This window comes from Mya arenaria, chromosome 13 (genome assembly GCF_026914265.1).
Source record: "Mya arenaria isolate MELC-2E11 chromosome 13, ASM2691426v1".
Lineage (NCBI taxonomy): Eukaryota > Metazoa > Mollusca > Bivalvia > Myida > Myidae > Mya > Mya arenaria.
Window position 1 is genome coordinate 58,018,201 of NC_069134.1, and position 21,493 is coordinate 58,039,693.

The 21,493-nt window shown below is 36.7% G+C and overlaps 2 protein-coding genes across 2 annotated transcripts; one reads left to right on the forward strand and one right to left on the reverse strand.

The window, feature by feature from the left end:
- Nucleotides 1–2,477: 2,477 nt before the first annotated feature.
- LOC128214486 (uncharacterized) lies at nt 2,478–11,709 on the reverse strand. Its single transcript, XM_052920979.1, has 2 exons — nt 11,647–11,709; nt 2,478–5,113 (listed from the first exon to the last, which is right to left on the reverse strand). The coding sequence occupies exons 1-2, from the start codon at nt 11,650–11,652 to the stop codon at nt 2,954–2,956; spliced, it is 2,166 nt and encodes a 721-aa protein (XP_052776939.1). The 5' UTR covers nt 11,653–11,709; the 3' UTR covers nt 2,478–2,953.
- A 4,505-nt stretch (nt 11,710–16,214) lies between these two features.
- Nucleotides 16,215–20,716, forward strand: LOC128215424 (uncharacterized). The gene is made up of 4 exons (XM_052922109.1): nt 16,215–16,280; nt 17,411–17,527; nt 18,415–18,516; nt 20,594–20,716. The coding sequence occupies exons 1-4, from the start codon at nt 16,236–16,238 to the stop codon at nt 20,714–20,716; spliced, it is 387 nt and encodes a 128-aa protein (XP_052778069.1). The 5' UTR covers nt 16,215–16,235.
- The last annotated feature ends 777 nt before the right edge of the window (nt 20,717–21,493 follow it).

The following is a 21,493-nucleotide window of genomic DNA, read 5'->3' on the forward strand; positions in this document are numbered from 1 at the left end:
CAAATGAAGCGTTTTTATTTATTGTTTGAATGGAAATATTTGAAAAGGGTTTTAATAGTGCATTTTGCCAATCAGTTGAATCTCGTTATAGGTTGGTTTGTTTTACAATGAAATATATAGGGGATATTATGATAGGACGCTTTTTTGGTGGCCGGTATCACGTCGCGTTCGGTGTGTAAGCACGTATCCGTCGAGACCGTAAAAACCGCTCTATCGTAATATTCCATTTATTATATTACATTATTCTTTTTTATTATTCGGTTTCAATTTGATTTAAATTTTACGCCATCTTTCAAATGCGCGTATGAATTCGAATGTGGAATGTAGTTTTGTGTAATGAAGTCAAGGGAAGCTACTACAGCGAAACGAAGTCAGCTCATATTTATGATAATAAACATGGATAATGCAACAATTTATGGACTTCGAAATGGCAAACGACTAGTTCGCGAAGCTGTCTAGATAGATTGGAAGAGTTCGCTGCTTCATGCTTATCCTCATGGTTCTTTGAAGAACATGAGAACCATGTTCTTGAATATTTACATGCTTCTGGAGCGTGAGCATAGTTAGATAATTTAATGTATTTAACAATTGACTTGTTTTACATGCTGTTTTTGGTCACGCTAATTTTAGAAACGCGAAAGTAGTTCAGAGATTACACACGGTACTCGCATGATATGGAATCAGAAAACGACAGTATTATTATACGGATTTCTCAATACGGCGTGCTGTATTTTCACTGCTGGATATGGAAAAGGAATTTGATATGCATAAAATAAAAGTCAATTGCGATACTAAAATGAGATTTAAAGATAAAGACGCAGGTCAAATATCATAGAAAAATCGTGTTTATCCTACAGGGACCACATTTGTCCAATCCGGATGAAGCTTTGTCAGTACGTTAATCTCACCTAAAGGCTTATATGACACCGTACTGTCTGCGATCGTTCGTCGTACTATTTCTCCGCGAGATCACGATAAGTGGATATTTTCAAACACAACTGAATGTTTTCGTATAATCTTTACCTTAAAGTAGATAATTGCTGTCCTTTTGTCATGTTCATTGCATAAACTTCAAAGGAAAAAATAACGCTAAAAATAACAGTATGTCTACCACTCGTGTAATATAACGTATTGATGAAGAAACTTCGCGGAGAATCGCTTTGTTTATAAAGAAGCGGTGATCTCGTGTGTAATTGTTTCGGTACCAGGCACTTTAAATGCAAGCATCTTGTGAGACGGTACGTATTTGTTTCTTTCGATGTATTCACAGATACCCATGCCCCAAATTCTAATTATCCAATAGCAATTGTGTATTTTACCCTGAATGCGAGTCAGAAATTTTAAATCGAGGTTAACTTGCACAAAAAAATGAATTACCAAAATATGAAAAGCTATCTTCGTATTTTCCGCCAAGAGTGAAATGACGCAGATTGGTATGGTCAGGGAATTTAAAGGAGAAATTGTTCCTCCATCTCAAATGACCACTGCTGTCTGTATGTCGGAAACCAGGACACCAAAAGCACTATGACAAGCGCTTGCTTAAAGCATGTTATTGTTCGAATTACTTTGGTAGTAGGCGAAGTGGCCAAAGAAACGAAAATCGTGTATATGGAATATTACAACCTAAAGAATTTAAGTGCGTATTATCTAATTAAAACGCAGTGACGGAAACGAAGACGCGACAGGAAACCAAAAAAACTTTACGAAAGACCGGTCCCGATTATTTAATTCTTTAATCGCGTCAAGTCCAAGTTACACTTTGTCGTATATGTAAGTTTCATCCATATATATATATATATATATATATATATATATATATATATATATATATATATATATGGTACATTGAACGGATTTAAACGGAAGCAAATCTTAAACAGTTTCTTTCGTTGCTTTTCCATTTTATTAGATCAAGACGAAGTAATAATCAACTGTTCGTGAAGACCGGACGACTTTACGACTTTCCCTGCAGTGCCCTAATGTTTTCATACAACGATGAACGTTTGGCCAGTGCAAGATTAGTAGACTTTACGACCATCCCAGCAAACAGATAACGTTAGTATTACGTTGTGTGACGGTTGTGGCATGATAAGGTGTTTGTATAACTACGTCACAACTTTGTGACTAAATTTATTTGTTACTAGTTTCCACTAATTATCATACAATTTATGAGCGTGTTATAAATAGCTGAAGGCAAACATTTCATAAAAAAAAGTATTAAAATGATAATGAAATTTTAAATATGGGACAACGTTATTTTAACGTTGTTTTGACGTTGTGTTAAAAAAACGAGATACTTTGGGGGCTTTCGCGATTTTCGTATTCTAAGCAAACGTTGTCCGTACGTTGTTACAACGTCGTTTTGATATAAGCAGCATAATGTACTACCTTGTTTGATTAAAGCACGTTGTGCAAGTTACTGTTATATTTACGCCACCGTGACGATTTAAGTTTATTCTACATAACGTCTTAAACATGTCAACTCTACCAATAATAAGTGCATGATTCATAACATTAGTTTCGAAATATATAATTTTCTATCCTCCAAATAATCAGACATGTTTTATCAAAAAATCACTGTTAACATCAACTTTACGTTATATAATACTGGCCAGTTGCCCAATGACTCTCTTAAGGTTTCTTCTAGAATTTTGAGATAGAAGTTGATACAAGCATTTTCAAATGTTTATTGATCAGTCAATATTAAAGGCTTATTACCTCCTTATTCAAATGTTTATAGTGTAGATAGTATGCTTAAATTAATAGTATAAAAGCACGTTTCGGCAATTTCAGATCACACATGTGTTAAATCATCAACATGCAGTAAACACATAACGTTGTGACAACGCTGTATCAACATTATGCCTTAGCGTTGTCACAACTTTATAAATGTTGAGCTACTCTCATCGCATCACAACGTTTTGAGCAACCAGTAAACAATTTTTAAACAGCGTTAAAATGCATGGTTGTCGCAACGTGAACGGTAATGATTGTACATTAAAATTGCCATGTGCCAACTTGCAGCATTGTTGAAGGGAAACACACTTAGTGATCTAGAGTAGCACTGCCAGGCCAGGTCAAGTCTGTTCTCCAGTTCATAACAGTGACCCAGTGTATTGTATGCTGTCTCGAGATAGCCATGCCAATTTCTTTCATCATCGAGGTAGTCTGCAAGTTTACTTACTGATGCACGTTTTTTGTCATCTTGTCTGAGCTGTCTGTATGTGAGATACTGCAAGAAGTAGAGAAATGGAACAGATTCAATACTTGCACCGTCCATATAATTTTCATCAAATGTGCGTTGTTGGAAGTCTGTATGTGTGAACGTTCTGTACATCTCATATATTAAATGTTTGGGTAAACAGTATAGTTCCTGACGGCAGAACGTGACACTAAGTGCAACTGATGTATTCACAACCGTTGAAAGCGGTAGGTCCAGTGCTTTCATCAGAAAGATACGACTAGGTCTAAAGGTCATCCTTCCTTTACTTAAACTAAAGTGCCACACGTCTGGATGCATTAGTTCCTCAATGTGTTTTAATACAGCAGCTGCCTTCTCATAGCGACCATTGCAGTACAACATGGAGGCGAATTTCAATCCGCCGGAAGACACATCCATAGAAGCTTGGTACTGGTCGATTATTTCTTCTGTGATATCTTGATGTGACTTTTTGCAAACTGAAGCCTGCAATGAGGCTAAGACAACATTGGAAGACTTGATTAACATGGAAAAGACATCCTTTGCGAACTCCTTTTCAGTAGTGTCCTGTATGAATGCATGGTGAGCGTCTACCAAACTGCAATAATTTATCATCAGCTGCATGGCACTTTCCTCTTTTGAACCTCCTCCCAACATTGTTGATAAGTGGTGAAATTTAATTAGAAGTTGCGTCAAGCAGTCTTGCAGTATGTTCAGTTTATTTTCAAGTCTTGTCGATAGGTTAACGATTGGGAGTTTGGTTCCTGTTAACCGTAGCATTCTCTCACCCAATCGGTCCATTTTTATGTCTGCCACATAATTGTTTATGTTTTCTATCATGTCTGACAACATTTCTGAGATACTGGGCAGCTCAAACTTATTCAGTTTGCCTACAAACAAGTTCACACCAGAAATCGTGTAATGTGGGCAATAATGTATCCTACACCAGCGCTCGAATGTGGTAAGACAGTAGATCACACACTGAAGCAGATTGTTCTTTTTCCAGATCACAGGTGGATAGGTTTCCACGGTGAAAAAGAAGGCTGTCTTAAAGTGGAATGTGCTTAACCTATCACCAAACATGGGCTTAAAATATGTTATTCTTAATACTTTGAGAAATGTGTATACCTTAAGTTTGATCATATTGAGATCAAACATCAGCAGCCTGTCTATACTTGGCGTAGTAATTCTCCATTCCAATTGCTTATGATAGCTTTCAGAATATCCCTGTTGGACAAAATACGTTTGAGTTTTCCTTGCCTTTTCCAATATCGCAGGTCTCGGCCAATGCCCCGGTCGTGGTCTGCGGAAGAGGTACACGCATTCATCTGGTCTTCTAGTACATGAAAGCGCATACACTATATCATAACCTTTAACCACACTTCTTGACGGACCTTTTATGATGTATTCGTTTTTTCCATAGGCTCTAGTCAGTTCGTCCAATCGGGTGTTTTTAAGCAGCAACCTCCCATCTATGTCCACTTCTATATCATTCTTCATTTCCACTGGAATCAAGTTGTCAAGTGTCACTGGTAGTGGACGGTCGGGCCTAAGCATCTGCAGGTTGCAGTGTTGGGGCGGGGAATTTTCATTCTTTAGAACCAGCAGACTCCAGATTCGTCCAGGCTGCCAGTCAGACAGTTCCAGCAGTACAGGTGTTTCAGTGTCATTACAAAACTTATCTATATCAGATTCCATTCCCAATGTCGTCGTGCCTTCCGATTGACTGCCAAAGTAATTGATTTGTACGGTATATCCTCGGCAGGAATTATTGTAGACTGTTTCAAGCTTTTCCATGATCAACCGTGTCTTTCTCCTCACGATGACCATCTTCCTGTTGACCCCGATATTACCGAGCACCTTGGACAGTCTCAGGGACATGGCTTGTTTTCCCTCAGGATCACGCTCCATATGCTGTGAAAATATATTCATTCATATACAAGGGTCAATACAGAGTTAGTTTTCTGAATAATGTCTTTAAGAATTGAACATTATTTTTCTGCGTTTCAATGATGTAAGAAGTGTCGGAACAATTTCACCTAATTAGCATTAACACCAAAGATTCATGTACATCAATAAAACGCAGAAAAATAATATTCAATTCTTATAATTACAAGTATTTAAAAATCATTTTTATTTTGTTATTATCCAAGAACCGCAAATCATCACTCGATAGTTCCAAGTAGCATGTTGCCTTCCGACGCGTATGAATACATCGTCGACTTGGAGACACGTGGGGCTAAATTTAGTAACAATGAGACCAGTAATGGCTGCCGACTCCTCATTTTTTTACCATTTCGAAACGGATTAACAGCACCATTCAGGTAATATATTTACGTAAAGGCGACTTGTTCAAACTCTAAAATGTATCTTCCATTATTCCTTGCCTTTAAAAAAAAAATACCATTAAACCTACTGCCCTGTTGTTTATATTCATGAATGGTTGGTATGTCATTACTTTCATTAAGCTCATGACCTAGATTTAAACTTTCAATTTTACTTTTATTTTTATTTGTAACTGCAGGCAAATCATATAAAGAAATGTTCATCAGTTCTTCAATTTTTGGAGGAATCTCAGCAGCAGCAGCAGTTTCCTTACTCAATTCCAGCTCAAACAACTCAAAACTACCAAAACGATTTTTAAACAAGTCGAAATCTGACAGATGACCCGCCATGTTGACTCTGTGCTTCAGACGAGCATTCAGCTTCCAGTTCTCCGCAATCAATTTATTGTCATTAATAATAAAACATAAAACCCGAACATTTTTTTAAATGGTTTATTGTTCATTTTAACCTGTTCAAAGTTGTAATTATATCATTTTGAATGTGATTCGAAACATTTGGAGGCCTTATAATTTGTCTCATTCTTTCTTACTTTATAAGAAGATATATTAGAACGGAAAACGAATTGGAAAATCTTTCCAAAATGAATTTGTAATATATCTTATGGCTTTTCTTTTGTTTTGATTTAAATTACCGCTTTAGAGAAAGCAAAAGAATATTTTTCTTAAATCATCTTTTTTAGAATGTGTCGAGAATTTGTCATAGCTTTCAAACCATCACTTTGTATGGTTGATCAAAACTCCAGCAATTTCCGTACGAAAAATTTTGCTCAAATAATGCTGTTTATCCAAAATAAAAAAATCGTACCTTGGATAGATTCAACCTAAGTTAATAATTAAGCAAAGATGGCCCTATATCGCTCACCTGGTCAGACAAAGGGTTCTTAAGTTATTGATCGGATAACAAACAGGATGCCGCCCGCCTGTATGGAACAGGTGAAATTATAATACGTCGCGTTTTTTAAACGGGCGTATAAAACATGGAAAATATGTATTTCTTTGAAAAGTTACGAAGGGCCATAACAATGTAAAACAATAAAACAACAGCCAATGCGGCAACGCCGCATCAAAGCCGGATTTTTTATTTGACGATGCAATTTTGAAAACCTAGGATTTGAGCTAGTGACCTAGTATTTTTAACCAAAAAGACCCATATTTATACTTATCGGATATATCGTTCACACAAATAACCTGATCAACAAAAAGTATTCCATGAACATTTTATAAATACATAAGCTTTTCCAATAAGATCTGTCTCAGAGACCTAGTTTTTGACCCTAGATGACACACTTTATCATCTAAGATTTCATGTACACAAATATTTTTAAAGTTAATTAAAAAAATAAAAATATGAAATTCATGATAGGGAGGTGTGTTTACAAAATAGCAATTGAATTCAGTTGTTGACTGATATTGATAGGTTTGGTAAGCATAGATTTTTTTTAATGACATCGGAAAAATATTTCCAATATTTGACCTAGTGACCTAGATCTGAGGTGACCCATATTCACAAATGTGTATTTCAATAGTCAAATAAAGGAGAATGTTGCATTTTTAAGATCATCTGAGCACAAAGTGCTCAGCGTAAGCTATTTTGATAGCACCGTCGTCCGTCCGTCGTCAACAAATTCCTTCAAACAACTTCTCCTCCTATACCACTGGGACAATTTCAACCAAACTTCACATGAATGTTTCTTGGATGGTCCTCTTTCATTTCGTTCAATGCAAAACTCTGGTTGCCTTGGCAGCCGAAAGGAAAAACTTTGAAAATATTATTCTCAGACACCGCTGACCCGATTTCAACAAGCTTTCACCGAAATGTTCCTTGGGTGACCATCTATCAAATTCCTGCACCAAATGCTGATTAGTAAAAAATGGCCGCCAGGGGATGTGGCTATTTTTCACTTAATATCTATACTTTGAAAATCTTCTTCTCTGAATCCTATGGACCTATTTTAAATAAGTTCACAGAAATGTTCCTTATGATCCTCTAAAAACGCCTCTTCCCCATGTTGATTCGTAAACAAACATGACCGCCGGGGGCGGGACTACTTTTCACTATAATATGTCGATATGGAAAACTTTGAAAATCTGGCCAAATTTCAAAATATTTTCAGAGGAATCGTCCAAAGGGGAATCTTGCAACAAAGACGTGTGTCAAGCTGCAAATTATGGTAATTTAACATTGTCAATTGTAAGGACATTGATATAGTTATAACTCCTTAGTTTTATCTCTAAATGTTTAGATCTAACCAAATTGGAGGCCAAAAGCTTAAAAGAAAATTGCGGCGAAGCCAACCGAGCTTGGACTTTTGTCATTTATCATATTTTTTGAAAAGTAAATGAGGCTTCTTTCGATGTTAAAAGGCCTTTCCAGGACTGAGGTACAGAAAGTATTTTCAAATCATTTTCAATAGTATAGTCAACTTCTATGGAATAAAGATGCCTCTTTTAAAATATGTACAAAACAACCACATTTATTTTCAATAAATTGAAAGCATTTACTAATAGAGTAATTCTTTTCAAGCCCACGGAACAATGTGTTGGCTTTTTACCATAATCAATAAATTGGACTCTTGATCTAATACATTAAAATGACCTCTTATTTCCTCTGCGCTTAACGCATTTAATTCATTATGCAATGTTTCTAATCTTTCTTTATTTTCATCACTCAAATTCGTTTCTGAAAGTTCTATGTTCTCTTCATGTATTTTTCACTAAGCTTTAAAACTAGTATTATAAAAAAGAAATAGTTTTACCCCTAGTTTCCATTTACAATATTCCTAAAAAAAATAGCTGATCATTGATCGTAACTTGAATTTCATCGTTGTATATTTCTGACAATTTATCCGTACAATATACAGGTGAACAGTTAAATTGCTTTATTTCAGCAATCTTTTGATTTATACAATAAAGTATTCCATATCACACAAACAAGAAATTATTACATTTTCTGAGGCCTTTACCATGCTTAACATCTTCTAGCGCTGTGGAACTATGGGATGGAGAATGATAGTTTAAGTACATCAAAGCTCAATGTGTTTCTATTTTTTGTAAAAAGAATATTAAAGGGACTGTAGTTGGTACCATAACGAATCTCACGACAGTTATTCAATGAAATGTTTTACTCTTTGATATCATAATTGAAAAAAAAACATACCAAAATGTAAGAAAAAATCATGTCGGAGAACCGGTGTCGCCAAAATGGCAGTCAAGTGCTGTATCCACTGTGCTACGAAGACTTACTCTACACAGTTGGAATATTTAAGTTATATACCTAACATGGTCATATCACGTGATAACATCGACTAGCCAATCACCCATAAGGAATTAATTCTACTAGGTAGAGATACCTAGTAATATTTTTTTAATGGAAAAATACGAAAAAACTGCGAAAAATAAATTTATTGTGAACTATGTAGTACTTCAGATTGTAAGTTCCAATGCATTGAGCACATCGATACCAAGTTAATGTCAGTTTTCGACAATTTTCTTTTTTTTTCGCTGTTTTATCATACAGTCCCTTTAATGTTAAAGTGTGATTCGAATGGAAATTATTGATTTGACTTTTGGATTCTATTTTTTACGTCGTGTGCGCTTTGTCCGTAATTATTGTCAACATCACTTTTTCTTCAACTGCTATATGTAAAACTGCTGGAAGACATCACGGTATCTAGCCAATTAGCCGGGGAAGGCCTTCATACATGTTACCGCTTGCAGAGTGTGATACATCTATAGCAGTCAGAGATATATTGGTTTTCCTAATTCCGTCAGTTTGGTCAAGTTATAAGATTTCACTTGTTTCTTTGTTGAGAAAGTATGTATTGTATCAGAAGGACAGGTTTCTGACACTTATCACGATTTGAGTATATGTACATGCTCATGCTTAATAGGAGCTTCATTGGACTTCTGCAAAGGTCAATCTTGTTTTTGCCGAAGTATTTTTGGAAGGTTGTTGCATTTTAATATGGTCCACTTGTATTGTGAATGTGCTCCTGAGTTAACATTTAGAAGATTCTTCCCAAATATAAGGGGTATTTATCAAAGGTTGCTATTGAATGAAAACATTTGATTTGATAAAGTCTTTTAGTTATATACTTTAAGACTGTCTTGCTCACCAAATATTTCGTCGATGGTCAGGAGCTGAATATGTGTACGTTTTGCTCGTAGAGTATCTTACTCTTTTTCAGGAAGATTGTGATATACTGCCTTCATGCTCTTCTTCAATGTAAATGCAGAATATATTGTCTGACCGTTGATGTTAATAGTTGCTTATCCAGCTTTTGCTACTTTCAACACAATGACGTCTACTGATGATTAAAAAAGAAATAAATATGATATAACAAAAGAAAGTAGACAAACAAGAGGTTATTCATATGCAGTAATATCGAGCAGGTACACCCTATAAAACAGAATGCTTATGGTTGTTATTCGCTGTTAAATTCGTGAGTCCCAGAATCCATGGGATGTGCATCTGCCACAAATAGCAGGAGCACTTCGCTGTTCAGTTAACCGAGTTTTACAGCGAACAAGCTCATGTTGGGTAGAGAAACCAACTAAATCTGGTTGCATGAAGATGAATATGTTGCAACTCTTATAAAAAAGACATGGAAGCTGCATATGAAGTGGCTCGACAAACCCTTAGCACCTCTATAAAACGTATGAGAAGGGATTATGGTGTGCGTGTTTTACAGCGGACATACGTGGAAAATGATGTAGTATATGTTGGACACTGCTGTCATAAAAGGTTAGTGCGAAAAGCTCTCGGCTTTCTGGAAGGGCAATCAGAGTGTAAATATCAACTTCATTATTCAGAGTAAAAATGCGTAAGGCACTTTTTGTGGTCAATTATGACCGTCTTAAGCACTCTCAAGATAGATGTTTACTACCATAAATCATTTCATGGCGGGAAAATCCCGCACAGCATATAGGTAATGTTCGAAGAAGGTACCCGGTATTTTTCGCCAGTGTTGTTTTCTGATTCAATGTGGTAATTGTGATAAGTGGTATCATGGGTAATGTGTAAGTATAACCCCTTCAGTATCTCTGACCATAGACCAATTTGTTTGTTAAGCTTGCTTTTAATCCTCTACTTTGGTTTGATTTTTATTAAAAAAAAAATCAAAGATAGATATAATAATATTTTGTTCTTTTATCATGCCTAAATATCTTTCCAGATGACAGATAAAGCTACGGAATATGGACCTAAGGGGTGTGTGGGGGGATGTTATGTCAGCAAAAGAAAGCGCTTCTTTAAAGTCCGGCGTCAGAAGTGGTGGAGTGGGGTTAAGCCTCTGCCTCTATATATGTACTTAAAATGAAATCACCGCGTCGTCATGTTGTATTTAGTCTATGTATATATCTAGTTCATAGAAATGTTTAAGTTTGTTTTGTGAACCATTTTAGTAGCATTCACTTTTATTTGCTACGATGTAGAGTCAGATGGTGGTGGTGATGATGATGATGATGATGATGATGATGGTGGTGGCGGTGGTGGTGGTGGTGGTGGTGGTGATGATGATGATGATGATGGTGATGATAATGATGGTTGTGGTGGTGGTGGTGATGATGATGATGATGATGATGATGATGATGATGATGATGATGATAAATTCCATTTGTTATCTACAATGAAATATATCTCAAGTAAAACATTATAGGAGAGACAAATTATGTACCACACTAATCATGGCCACAGGTGATAGACGTTGCCCAGCAAAAAGTCAGCTTAGCTACCTGATCTACCTCATGAGTACACTTTTTATTAACAAATGGATACATTTTTTGCGAGAAAAAATCTAAATATATACAAAATGGTTGACTAAAATAATCATTTCGTTTCCCGGAATATATTTATGTGAAGATAACGGCTCACTGTAACAACAATTTCAGTTTTTATCATTTTCGGGTACATTTGGTAGTTTTAAGATTGTTTATTAATGCATAGTATTGCCAAATATAGTTTCACCCACTGTTTAAATGGGAGAGTTGAAGCGTTAACAATATCAAAATGATATAAAAAGTATCCCTGCATTGTTTTAGCTAGGGCAAACCCTAATAAATAGCAATCTTAATATGATAAAATAATGATATGCATGAACCTACCTCCATATTTACTGAAAATAATTTACGATTTACAGCAGTTGACTAATTTGGTAAACATTAATTCACTTCCTGGTTAATTCGGATACTCGGCTTTTAAGGTTGAATGCCATATGAATCACCGTTGTTCTAGATTAAGACAACTTTCAGAAACGATGTGTTTATAAATAGCCCTTGTGAAAAAATGCGATAGGGAAAACAATACATAATATTTCAAAAAAAGTAAAGTTACTGACGGTAGGTTCTTTCTACATGGCTTTATTGTAGTAAAGCACATGGTGTCAATGCAGGGCGGATATGTATTGTGTTTGGCACACCTAACCCTTATCCTGACCTATACTGACCCTAGCAATTAAGTGATGCACAATCCGTCCGCTGATGAAACTATCGACATCCCTAACCCTAACTCTAACCTTAGCTAACCCGAACCCTAGCAATTGAGTGATGCACAATCCGTCCGCTGATGAAACTATCGTCATCCCTAACCCTAACTCTAACCTTAGCTAACCCGAACCCTAGCAATTGAGTGATGCACAATCCGTCCGCTGATGAAACTATCGTCATCCCTAACCCTAACTCTAACCTTAGCTAACACGAACCCTAGCAATTGAGTGATGCACAATCCGTCCGCTGGTGAGACTATCATCGCACAATCCGCGCTGTATATAATTCCTACGGTCACTGACATCAAAATAATAACAGAAAACGAAAGTTTAAAATTTCATTCAAAATGTCCCTATATAAATAGTGCCTTATTAAAAGACGATCTATATTATCACACTAAAACGAGTGACCAATGCATTGTAAGTGAAAACAACAACACCACAAAGTACTTTTCACTCAATATTGCTAGGCATTGAATAGTGCCAAATATCTGAGAGCAGAGTTGTTATTTGTCCAATAACCATCAACAATATATTCATGTTGAATATTATTTATCATTAAAAGATAATTTATTTGACATACATGTGTATAAGTTAACTTAAGTTAAGCTTCCCTACTTTAACACTTACCTCGAGGTCCCGGTTGTGATGGTCCCAGCATATAGCACGTTATAAAACGCTTGTGATTTTTTTGCTCGTTTTATTGTTTCACAGAATTAATTAAAACCCGTACAACAGTTGATAAGAAAATAGTCATGATTATTTAGGTACCATTTTCGACAGAAAGAATTATTGTTTGCGGGAGTAATATCCATTGATAGTTGGTGGTATTAGCATTGTGGAAAATAGGGAAGCGAAAAATACGACGTCACGCTGTTATAGACAGTCTAGTCCTATTTTCTTTGACATTGACCTCAGGTGATCATCTTCAGCTTCAGAATGAGATGCAATAAATGCTTACCGAGAGCAATGCCGAGTAAAGTTGAAGCGGCAGTTATTTTTCAATAATTTACATTACTTTATATTCAGGAGTTTTACTCCATTATGGGACATTTTCATTCCATACCAGTACATGCTAGTGAGGCAATCCACGTGCTTGAAATGATAAACTTCAAAATATATATTGTACCATGCCAATTGCATTGGATGGACTCAAAATGATGCATTTGATAAAGCCACGGAGTCGTGTGTCAAACATGCGAGCTTGCAGTAACAGTGTTACCGTATAAGATGTTGTAATACTGCAACCAATACATATCGTCCGGCTTTGATATGCCTTGCTGTATATTGTCTCAACTATTTTAGTCCATCTTTTGTTAACTGCGGAGAATGTTATGAAGAAGATCGGTATGCCAAGTTGTTTCAGCATCTGTACAACACGGCAATATTCATTTGCATCAGCATTTTCATTACTTTCTTGGAATCAGCCAACATTTGAGATTTGATGTCACTCAAGCTTGCAGACTTTCTCATATCAATTCATATAGAAGGAAATATCATGAAGTACCGCCGTGTACTGTACAAACAAATGTATGTACTCTGGAGCACTAGCAAATCTGGCATTAATGGAAAATAAGCTTGAAATGAAGTATCGCTTAAGTGAAAGTTCGTTATTTTAGTCTTCTGTGTATGGGTTTTTACCACCTGCGAAATTAGCTTGGAAAGCTTGCCTCTCAGAGTAGGAATGTCTCCCTTAGCTGGAGCTACAAAAAATACACTGTCTGGATCACTATCAGCACAATACTGGGACAGATAGGACGGTTAAAGAGAGGTTTCCAGTGATGCAGAAGATCCCTGCTCTTCAGGTTCCGGAACTGGAGCTTCCTTTTGTGTCGCTGTAGCTCCTGTTCCATTTTATTTGTTGTTCCAAGTAGTTTGAGAGCAATGCGGAATCAGAGACCTGAAATATGTATGTAAATATCTACAACTTTGTCATGGAAATGATAAAGATATCACAGCATATATAATTGTTATTGTTCGAAATATGAAGTTGAAAATGTGGTTGTTGGTGTTGTTTAAATCATTGAATAAAAACTAATATCTAAATAATAATTTAACTCAGATTCTTCAAGGCAATCTGAAGCTTGATCAGACTTTGCCTTTATAACAACTGGTGCATCATCTACAAAAACTACTTGTATTAATATTAATTTATAAAAAAATGATAACATCGATGATATTAAAAGCAATAGGAAACTACTAATCTGTATGAGTTTTGCTTTACTTTTATCAATAATAAGTTACTTAATATAATGAAAATTAATATATATCTATAAAAAAAAACAAAGGCCAAACAAAAATATTAACCTGTATAAAGTTTGCTATGAATTAAGTTGTTGACGTTGCTCACGTTTACGGTGCTTGTCATTTTGATTTCTCTTCCTAACACTCATTTTTAGTGATTTTATGAGCCGTTTGTTCTGTCAGTTTGAAATGGTTTCACATCAACCAAGCAATTAAACGAAGCTTTAAATTGAGCTCTCATCTGAATATCATGGTTACAAAACGTATGTGAAGCTAGCAGTCTAGCAGTCTGGCAGTACAGCAGTGTAAATACACAACTATGCGGAAACATTTACTCAGAATCATGAAATTTAAACAATAATGGAAATAGTTTTTTAAAGTATATGACATGTTAACTAATCCATACTGTCTTGGAAAGAATGTCAGTATAATATAAATAAATAGAAACAATATTTATTTTTTATTACTTCCCTTGTTATTAAATGACTGCATATCGTACAATTCGTTTTGCAGTTCAAGATCATTTTAATGAATATGAAAACGTTCTAGATAGGCTTGTTTTCTTTCACAAGTTTTTTCAAAATATTACATACTTGGGTGAACATTTTATAAAATATATCGCTTTTTGGAAGTGTTTTTTTTACTGATGACTAATACTACATTTAAGCTCTAATTTGTGAATTGTAATGATTAAAGCAGACAGTGACAAATATTTTAATAACAGACAGACAGACAGACAGACATTTTTATTAAGACTTGTACAATGTTCATCATCTACATAAACATACAATGTACATATTTTCATATAACAAATCAACGTGTATATATACAACAAGTAATGGTAAATACGTTTTTTTTTATATTACACTAGTATAATAGCTTTGAAGTGCCGAAAAATAACAGTTCGAAACCGTTTTTTGTGGCGGTACAAATTGGCAGTCAGTTCGTTTCAACACTGTGAACATGATTTTATTAAGTCATTTTATTAATTTATCGACGAGCACGCTTTGCATTTGCAAACAGTATTACTTATAACAAATCACAGATTGAACGTTTTGACAATTTTTTTTTTGTCTTTGAAAGGGCAAATCTATGTGAAAATATCTGCAAACCAATGATATAAGATTATTGACAAAAAATCAGATCGTAGATTTTCATATTTCCGTTCAAAAATTAATGTTTTATGGTTTAAACTAACGGTTTAAGAAAAATTCATTAAACATCAATTTTTGAACTTAAACATAAAAACCTGCGATGTAATTTTTGTCAGCAGTCTTCTTTCACTGGTTTCCATTGATTTTCGCAAAAATTGGCTCGTGTCAAGACAAAAAATAAAAAAAAGTTGTCAAATCGTTCAATCTGTGAGAGTGCAGCTTTAATTCCAGATATTAGTACCTTCGTATCGTGATATAAAACATTTGGCACACCTTGGTAATTTTCATCGAAAACATCATCAAATGTATATGGACGGTTTACAAAGTCAGACATTTTTACATTTAACTACGCTGTAAGTAGATCGCGTAGTAATATCAATTCAGCAGTTAAACTTAATGACTTTATTCTTGGGAATCTTAATAAGTCACGCAATAATACAGTTCACTGGCAATCAATTAAAACTTAGATACTAGTATACAAAGTACACTTTAACACACTATAATTAATTTATACTATTTTTTTTTATTTGTACGAACTACTTCTACTGATGTACCGGCGTACATCCGATGTTGTTTTCGATGGAAATGACCGAGGAGTTCCGAATGAATATTAGACGTATTTATTAACATTCATTTGAAAGTGAGTACATGTGACCGCTCCTTATGCATTCAGAAGTCACGATATGTGAAAATGAGAGACGAAAGTGCCGACGTTAGAGATAAAATGATAAGAAACTGAAGTCAGCACATTCAAATAGCCAAGATTTCAGTTACAAAGTTCCGTGGTTAAAGTGAACACTACGTCGCCAAAATGTTGAAGTTTGTATTGATGTCCGCGTTCGTGGCATGCGCTTTGGTAAGTTTGTTAATACCATTCAACAAATATAACAGTTTTATCCAAACTATAGTAGTCAAGGGTAGAATTTAGGGTCAAAGAAAACGCTACGTCGCCAAAACGTCGAAGTATGTAATGCTGTCCGCGTTCGTGGCATGCTCTTTGATAAGTTTTCTTAATTGTGGTTTTAGTAGCATTCAAAACACAGTTTTACCTAAACTATAATACCTAAACTATTGTAGTCAATGGTTGATTTAGGGATCATAGGTAACGTTACGTCGCCAAACTGTTGAAGTATGTACTGCTGTTCGCGTTCGTATCATGCACTTTGGTAAGTGTTTTTTTAAATGTGGTTTTTATAGCATTCAACAAATATAATCGTTTTACCGAAAGTTTAGTAGTCAAGGGCTGAAGTGGGGGTCATTGGAAATGCAACGTGGCTAAAATGTCGAAGTATGTACTGCTGTCTTCTCCGGTGGCACATAGGTGACATCCACAACACTTTATTTATATGTTTAAACCAAGTTTGATGATCATCTGCTTAAATGTGTTTTTTTAAGAGAGCGGACATATGACCAGGATATTTAATCCTTACACAAACGTGGCTATAACCGTTGCTGTCTGAAGCGTTCTGTAGTAAATAGTGGGGGTGGGCACGCCCTAAAATCGTTTACTTTTAATTTCAATAAAGGAGGAAAAGAGTAATCAAATACGCCCAAAATGCAGCATTTCGGACTAGAAATAGTTCAAATTTGCCAAGACTTTAAACCAAAAAAAATCAGTTCTGAGTGAGTGGCACTAGCCAAAAAGTAACGCCCCCTAGGTAACGCCCATTTTCACGTCAATTCCTGGGTTCGCCCCTGTTTTTAATCGCCCATTTTTGTTTTATTCAAATTTCGCAAGAACATTAAAGGGAAAACAAGATCGGTAAAAACATGTATTACATAGATCTACCACTGCTTATCCAAATTTTCACCCACGTTGTACATAGTTCTATCATGCGTTTATAAAATGGTTTTAAGTATGTTCCATCGTATTTCAAATTAATCTACTTCCTTAAACTTCTACTGTATTTAAAATGCAATAAGCAAAATTAATAAAGATTTTGAAACTGTTGTTATTATGTCCTTTTACTCGTCCAATAAATTCAGGCGGCTACAATTGAACCGGAAATGACGACACGTCACCCGCATCACACCCAAAACCCCGACCACACGCACGAACCTGCCGTGCACAAGACAATATCATTCTTCTACGACTTCCACACGGTAAGCAAGCATTTATTGTTGTGTTTTGGATATAAACTCGAATTTAAAATGCGTAAAAGTATTCCACGAAAGAACTATCGTTACTTCTCGGCCATCTCCGGCAAGCTCATTTTTGCCTGTTTTTTAGAAATCTAAAAATAAATATCGGCTTGAAAGCTTCTCAGTACCCGACCACTTAAAGCAAAAATGATAATGCACCAGTCAAATGACCCCCCCCCCCCCCCTCCCAACTCCCATTCGCCCCAGGTCCGGGGGTTTACCGGGGTTAGCGGGGGAAATGGGTTGTGTTGTTACCTTACAGGTGGCCCCGTAGTGCCGAGTGAATGCGGGGGGGTTTGTTTACGCGCCGAAAATAGCGGGGAATGGGCCTAACCTAGGAAGTCCCCGAGCTGCGGGGGCATTTATCGGGGATTTTACCGAAAGTTTGTTTCCGCAGGGCGGGGATTTTACCCGGTGTTGGCCGGGCCGAAAGTAAAAGTCCCCGCTATTCCGCGGACCTGGGGCGGGGGGGGGGGCGTGGTTACAATTGACTGGTGCATAACCTTAATTTAAGCTTCTTCCAACAACACACAGCAGTTTGTCTCGGAATAGTAGTCTCCATCTTATTTATTTTATATTTTTATTTATCTTAACCTATCAACTTAACTGGTATGTTTTACAATTTTCCTAGAAAAGTTTTGTATTTAATTACACGAAAATTCAACAACACGAAATAGCCCCTTTAATGCAATTCTTATACGACTTACTAAACACATGCGTTATAGTACATACCATTATAAAAATGGCAAACTATGTCTTCTCTGTGATGGGTTGGGAAAGTGGGAACACACCCTGCGATCATGCTTAGTTCATAACATAACATACATCAAACACTTGTGCTATTGCAGCACCAGATGACTTTATCGAAGGGAACGGATTGCTACATATTTGCCCTTTCTTTGGCGGAAAGGCAGGACGTTCATACTGATGCAGGCATGACCGTCCTTGAGGTAAGTGTTCACTGGCGCCCCTAACAGTCACTGTCGGTGTGTAAACATTGACGAAATTATGACAGCTCTAGACACAGGTGTTTAGTGAAGGCCATTAACAGTGACTGTCGGTATGAATACATTGGCAAAATTATGACAGCTCTGGAGACAGGTGTTCACTGACGCCCATTATAATGACTGTCGGTAGGTATATATGGACGAAATTATGACAGCTCTGGAGACAGGTGTTCACTGACGCCCATTATAATGACTGTCGGTATGTATATATGGACGAAATTATGACAGCTCTGGAGACAGGTGTTAACTGACGCCCATTATAATGACTCTCGGTATGTATACATGGACGAAATTATGACTGCTCTGGAGACAGGTGTTCACTGACGCCCATTATAATGACTGTCGGTATGAATATATGGACGAAATTATGACTGCTCTGGAGACAGGTGTTCACTGACGCCCATTATAATGACTGTCGGTATGTATACATAGACGAAATTATGACAGCTCTGGATACAGGTGTTCACTGACGCCCATTATAATGACTGTCGGTATGTATATATGGACGAAATTATGACAGCTCTGGAGACAGGTGTTAACTGACGCATTTTACAATGACTGTCGGTGTGTATATATGGGCGAAATTATGACAGCTCTGGAGACAGGTGTTAACTGACGCATTTTACAATGACTGTCGGTGTGTATACATGGGCGAAATTATGAAAGCTCTGGATACAGGTGTTCACTTGACGCCTAACAGTGGCTGTCGGTGTGTATACATAATATACAAATAGTGACAGATCTAAAGACTGGTGTTCACTGAAGTCGTGACTGCAACAAGCAAACGCATGATAGTCCTTAAGGTAGATGCACACTGATGCAGGCAAGACAGTTCTTAAGGGAAGCGCACACTGACACGGATATGACAGCTCATAAGGTTGGTGCACATTGACGCAGGCAATACAGTCTTTGAGGTAGTTGCACACTGACGCATCAATACAGCCTCTGAGGTAGTTGCAAACTGACGCCAGCAAGACAGCATCTGAGATAGGTGCACACTGACCATGCAATACAGCCTCTGAGGTAGGTGCACACTGACGCAGCAACACAGCCTCTGAGGTATGTGCACACTGACGCAGGCAATACAGCCTCTGAGGTAGGTGCACACTGACGCAGCAACACAGCCTCTGAGGTATGTGCACACTGACGCAGGCAATACAGCCTCTGAGGTAGGTGCACACTGACGCTGGCAATACTTGCCTCTGACGTAGTTGCGCACTGACGCAGGCAATACAGTCTCTTAGGTAGTTGCACACTGACGCATGCAATACAGTCTCTGATGTAGTTGCACACTGACGCAGGCGATACAGCCTCTGAGGTAGTTGCACACTGACGCAGGCAATACAGTCTCTGAGGTAGTTGCACACTGACGCAGGCAATACAGCCTCTGCGGTAGTTGCACACTGACGCTGGCAAGACAGCCTCTGATGTAGTTGCACACTGACGCAGGCAATACAGCCTCTGAGGTAGTTGCACACTGACGCAGCAATACAGCCTCTGAAGTAGTTTCACACTGACGCAGGCAAGACAGCACTTAGTTAGGTATGTTTACATTGCCGAACTTATGACAGCTCTGGACACAGGTGTTTACTGACGCCCCTTACAGTGGCTGTCCGTTTGTATATATGGACGAAATTATGACTGCTCTGGAGACAGGTGTTCACCGACGACCCTTATAGTGACTGTCGGTATGAATATATTGATAAAAATACGACCGCTCTGGACACAGGCTAGGTGCACACTGATGCAGGCAAGACAGCACTTGAGATAGGTATATATGATGCAAACTTGACAGAGTTTCTTTTGTGTAATGTATTAATTCTTGGTGAATTCATTAAATGCTATGCTGTGTCCAAGCCTCCCGAAAAGACTATGATGAATAAGATTATAATAGGTGCTGTTTTTCTTTTGCAAACGTGGCATATAACCGAGAAATAAATCTTGAATATTTACAGATATAGATCAAACTTAAAAGGCTTAGCATATGGACAGAAGTTCAGCTGCAAATCCCATATTTCAGGTGAAGTTAGTCAATCTACTGACCACCGCCAGAATGACCTTGTTGAGCAAGGACACTCTTGGTCATTCCTTGCTCAATGCTTGCGGGAGGAAAGCGACCACTTACTACTCCGTCACTCAGTAATCACGACTTACATGTCTTTGATTAGCTAATGTATGAAATTCACGTCTATTAAAGTCTAGAAAATTAGCCTCTTTTTACTGATTTTGGTTTATTATGCTATTTGGTAGGCATCTCAAACATTCTTCGAGTTTTTTTTCAGCTAATGCACCTTCATAAATGTTACATGTTTGTTCTCCTTAACGTGGCATCATTTTCTAAAAAAGGCACTAATAGGTCGTTTAGGTCAGTTAAAAAATATGTGGTGCTTCTGTTTGCCATATTTTCTAACGTCCTGAGTCTGAGTTTGACACTCGGGCTCAGAAAATGAATTTTTAAAGTTTAAAAATATCTATAATGTAACACCTTTTTATGGTGTGTGCTTAATAATAGAACAGATTACTTATTTGCTCCTGTAATAGCAATTTTACAACAAAAATATAATTTGGTTTTATGAGACTGAGTCCCAACTCAGAGTCAGGATATTAGTGATTATGGTCCTGCAGAACGTGCAATATAAACTAGAAAATAACTTTAAGGTTAGGCCAATCAAGTTCATCCAAGCCTTTTCTACTGTTCATTCTATTATTAACCCCATGCTAGATATTGTCATAAATCTCATTCACACCAAGCGCCCTACGGTAATTCCAAAATGTCTACTCCAATGAGCAATTTAATATTTTCTTTCATGCTTTTCGATGAAATATTGAGTTTCATCAGTGAAATAACAACAGTGAAATTTATATTTTCACTGCAAAATAAGGAGTGAAAATATCAACTTTCAGAACTACTTTTAAAATC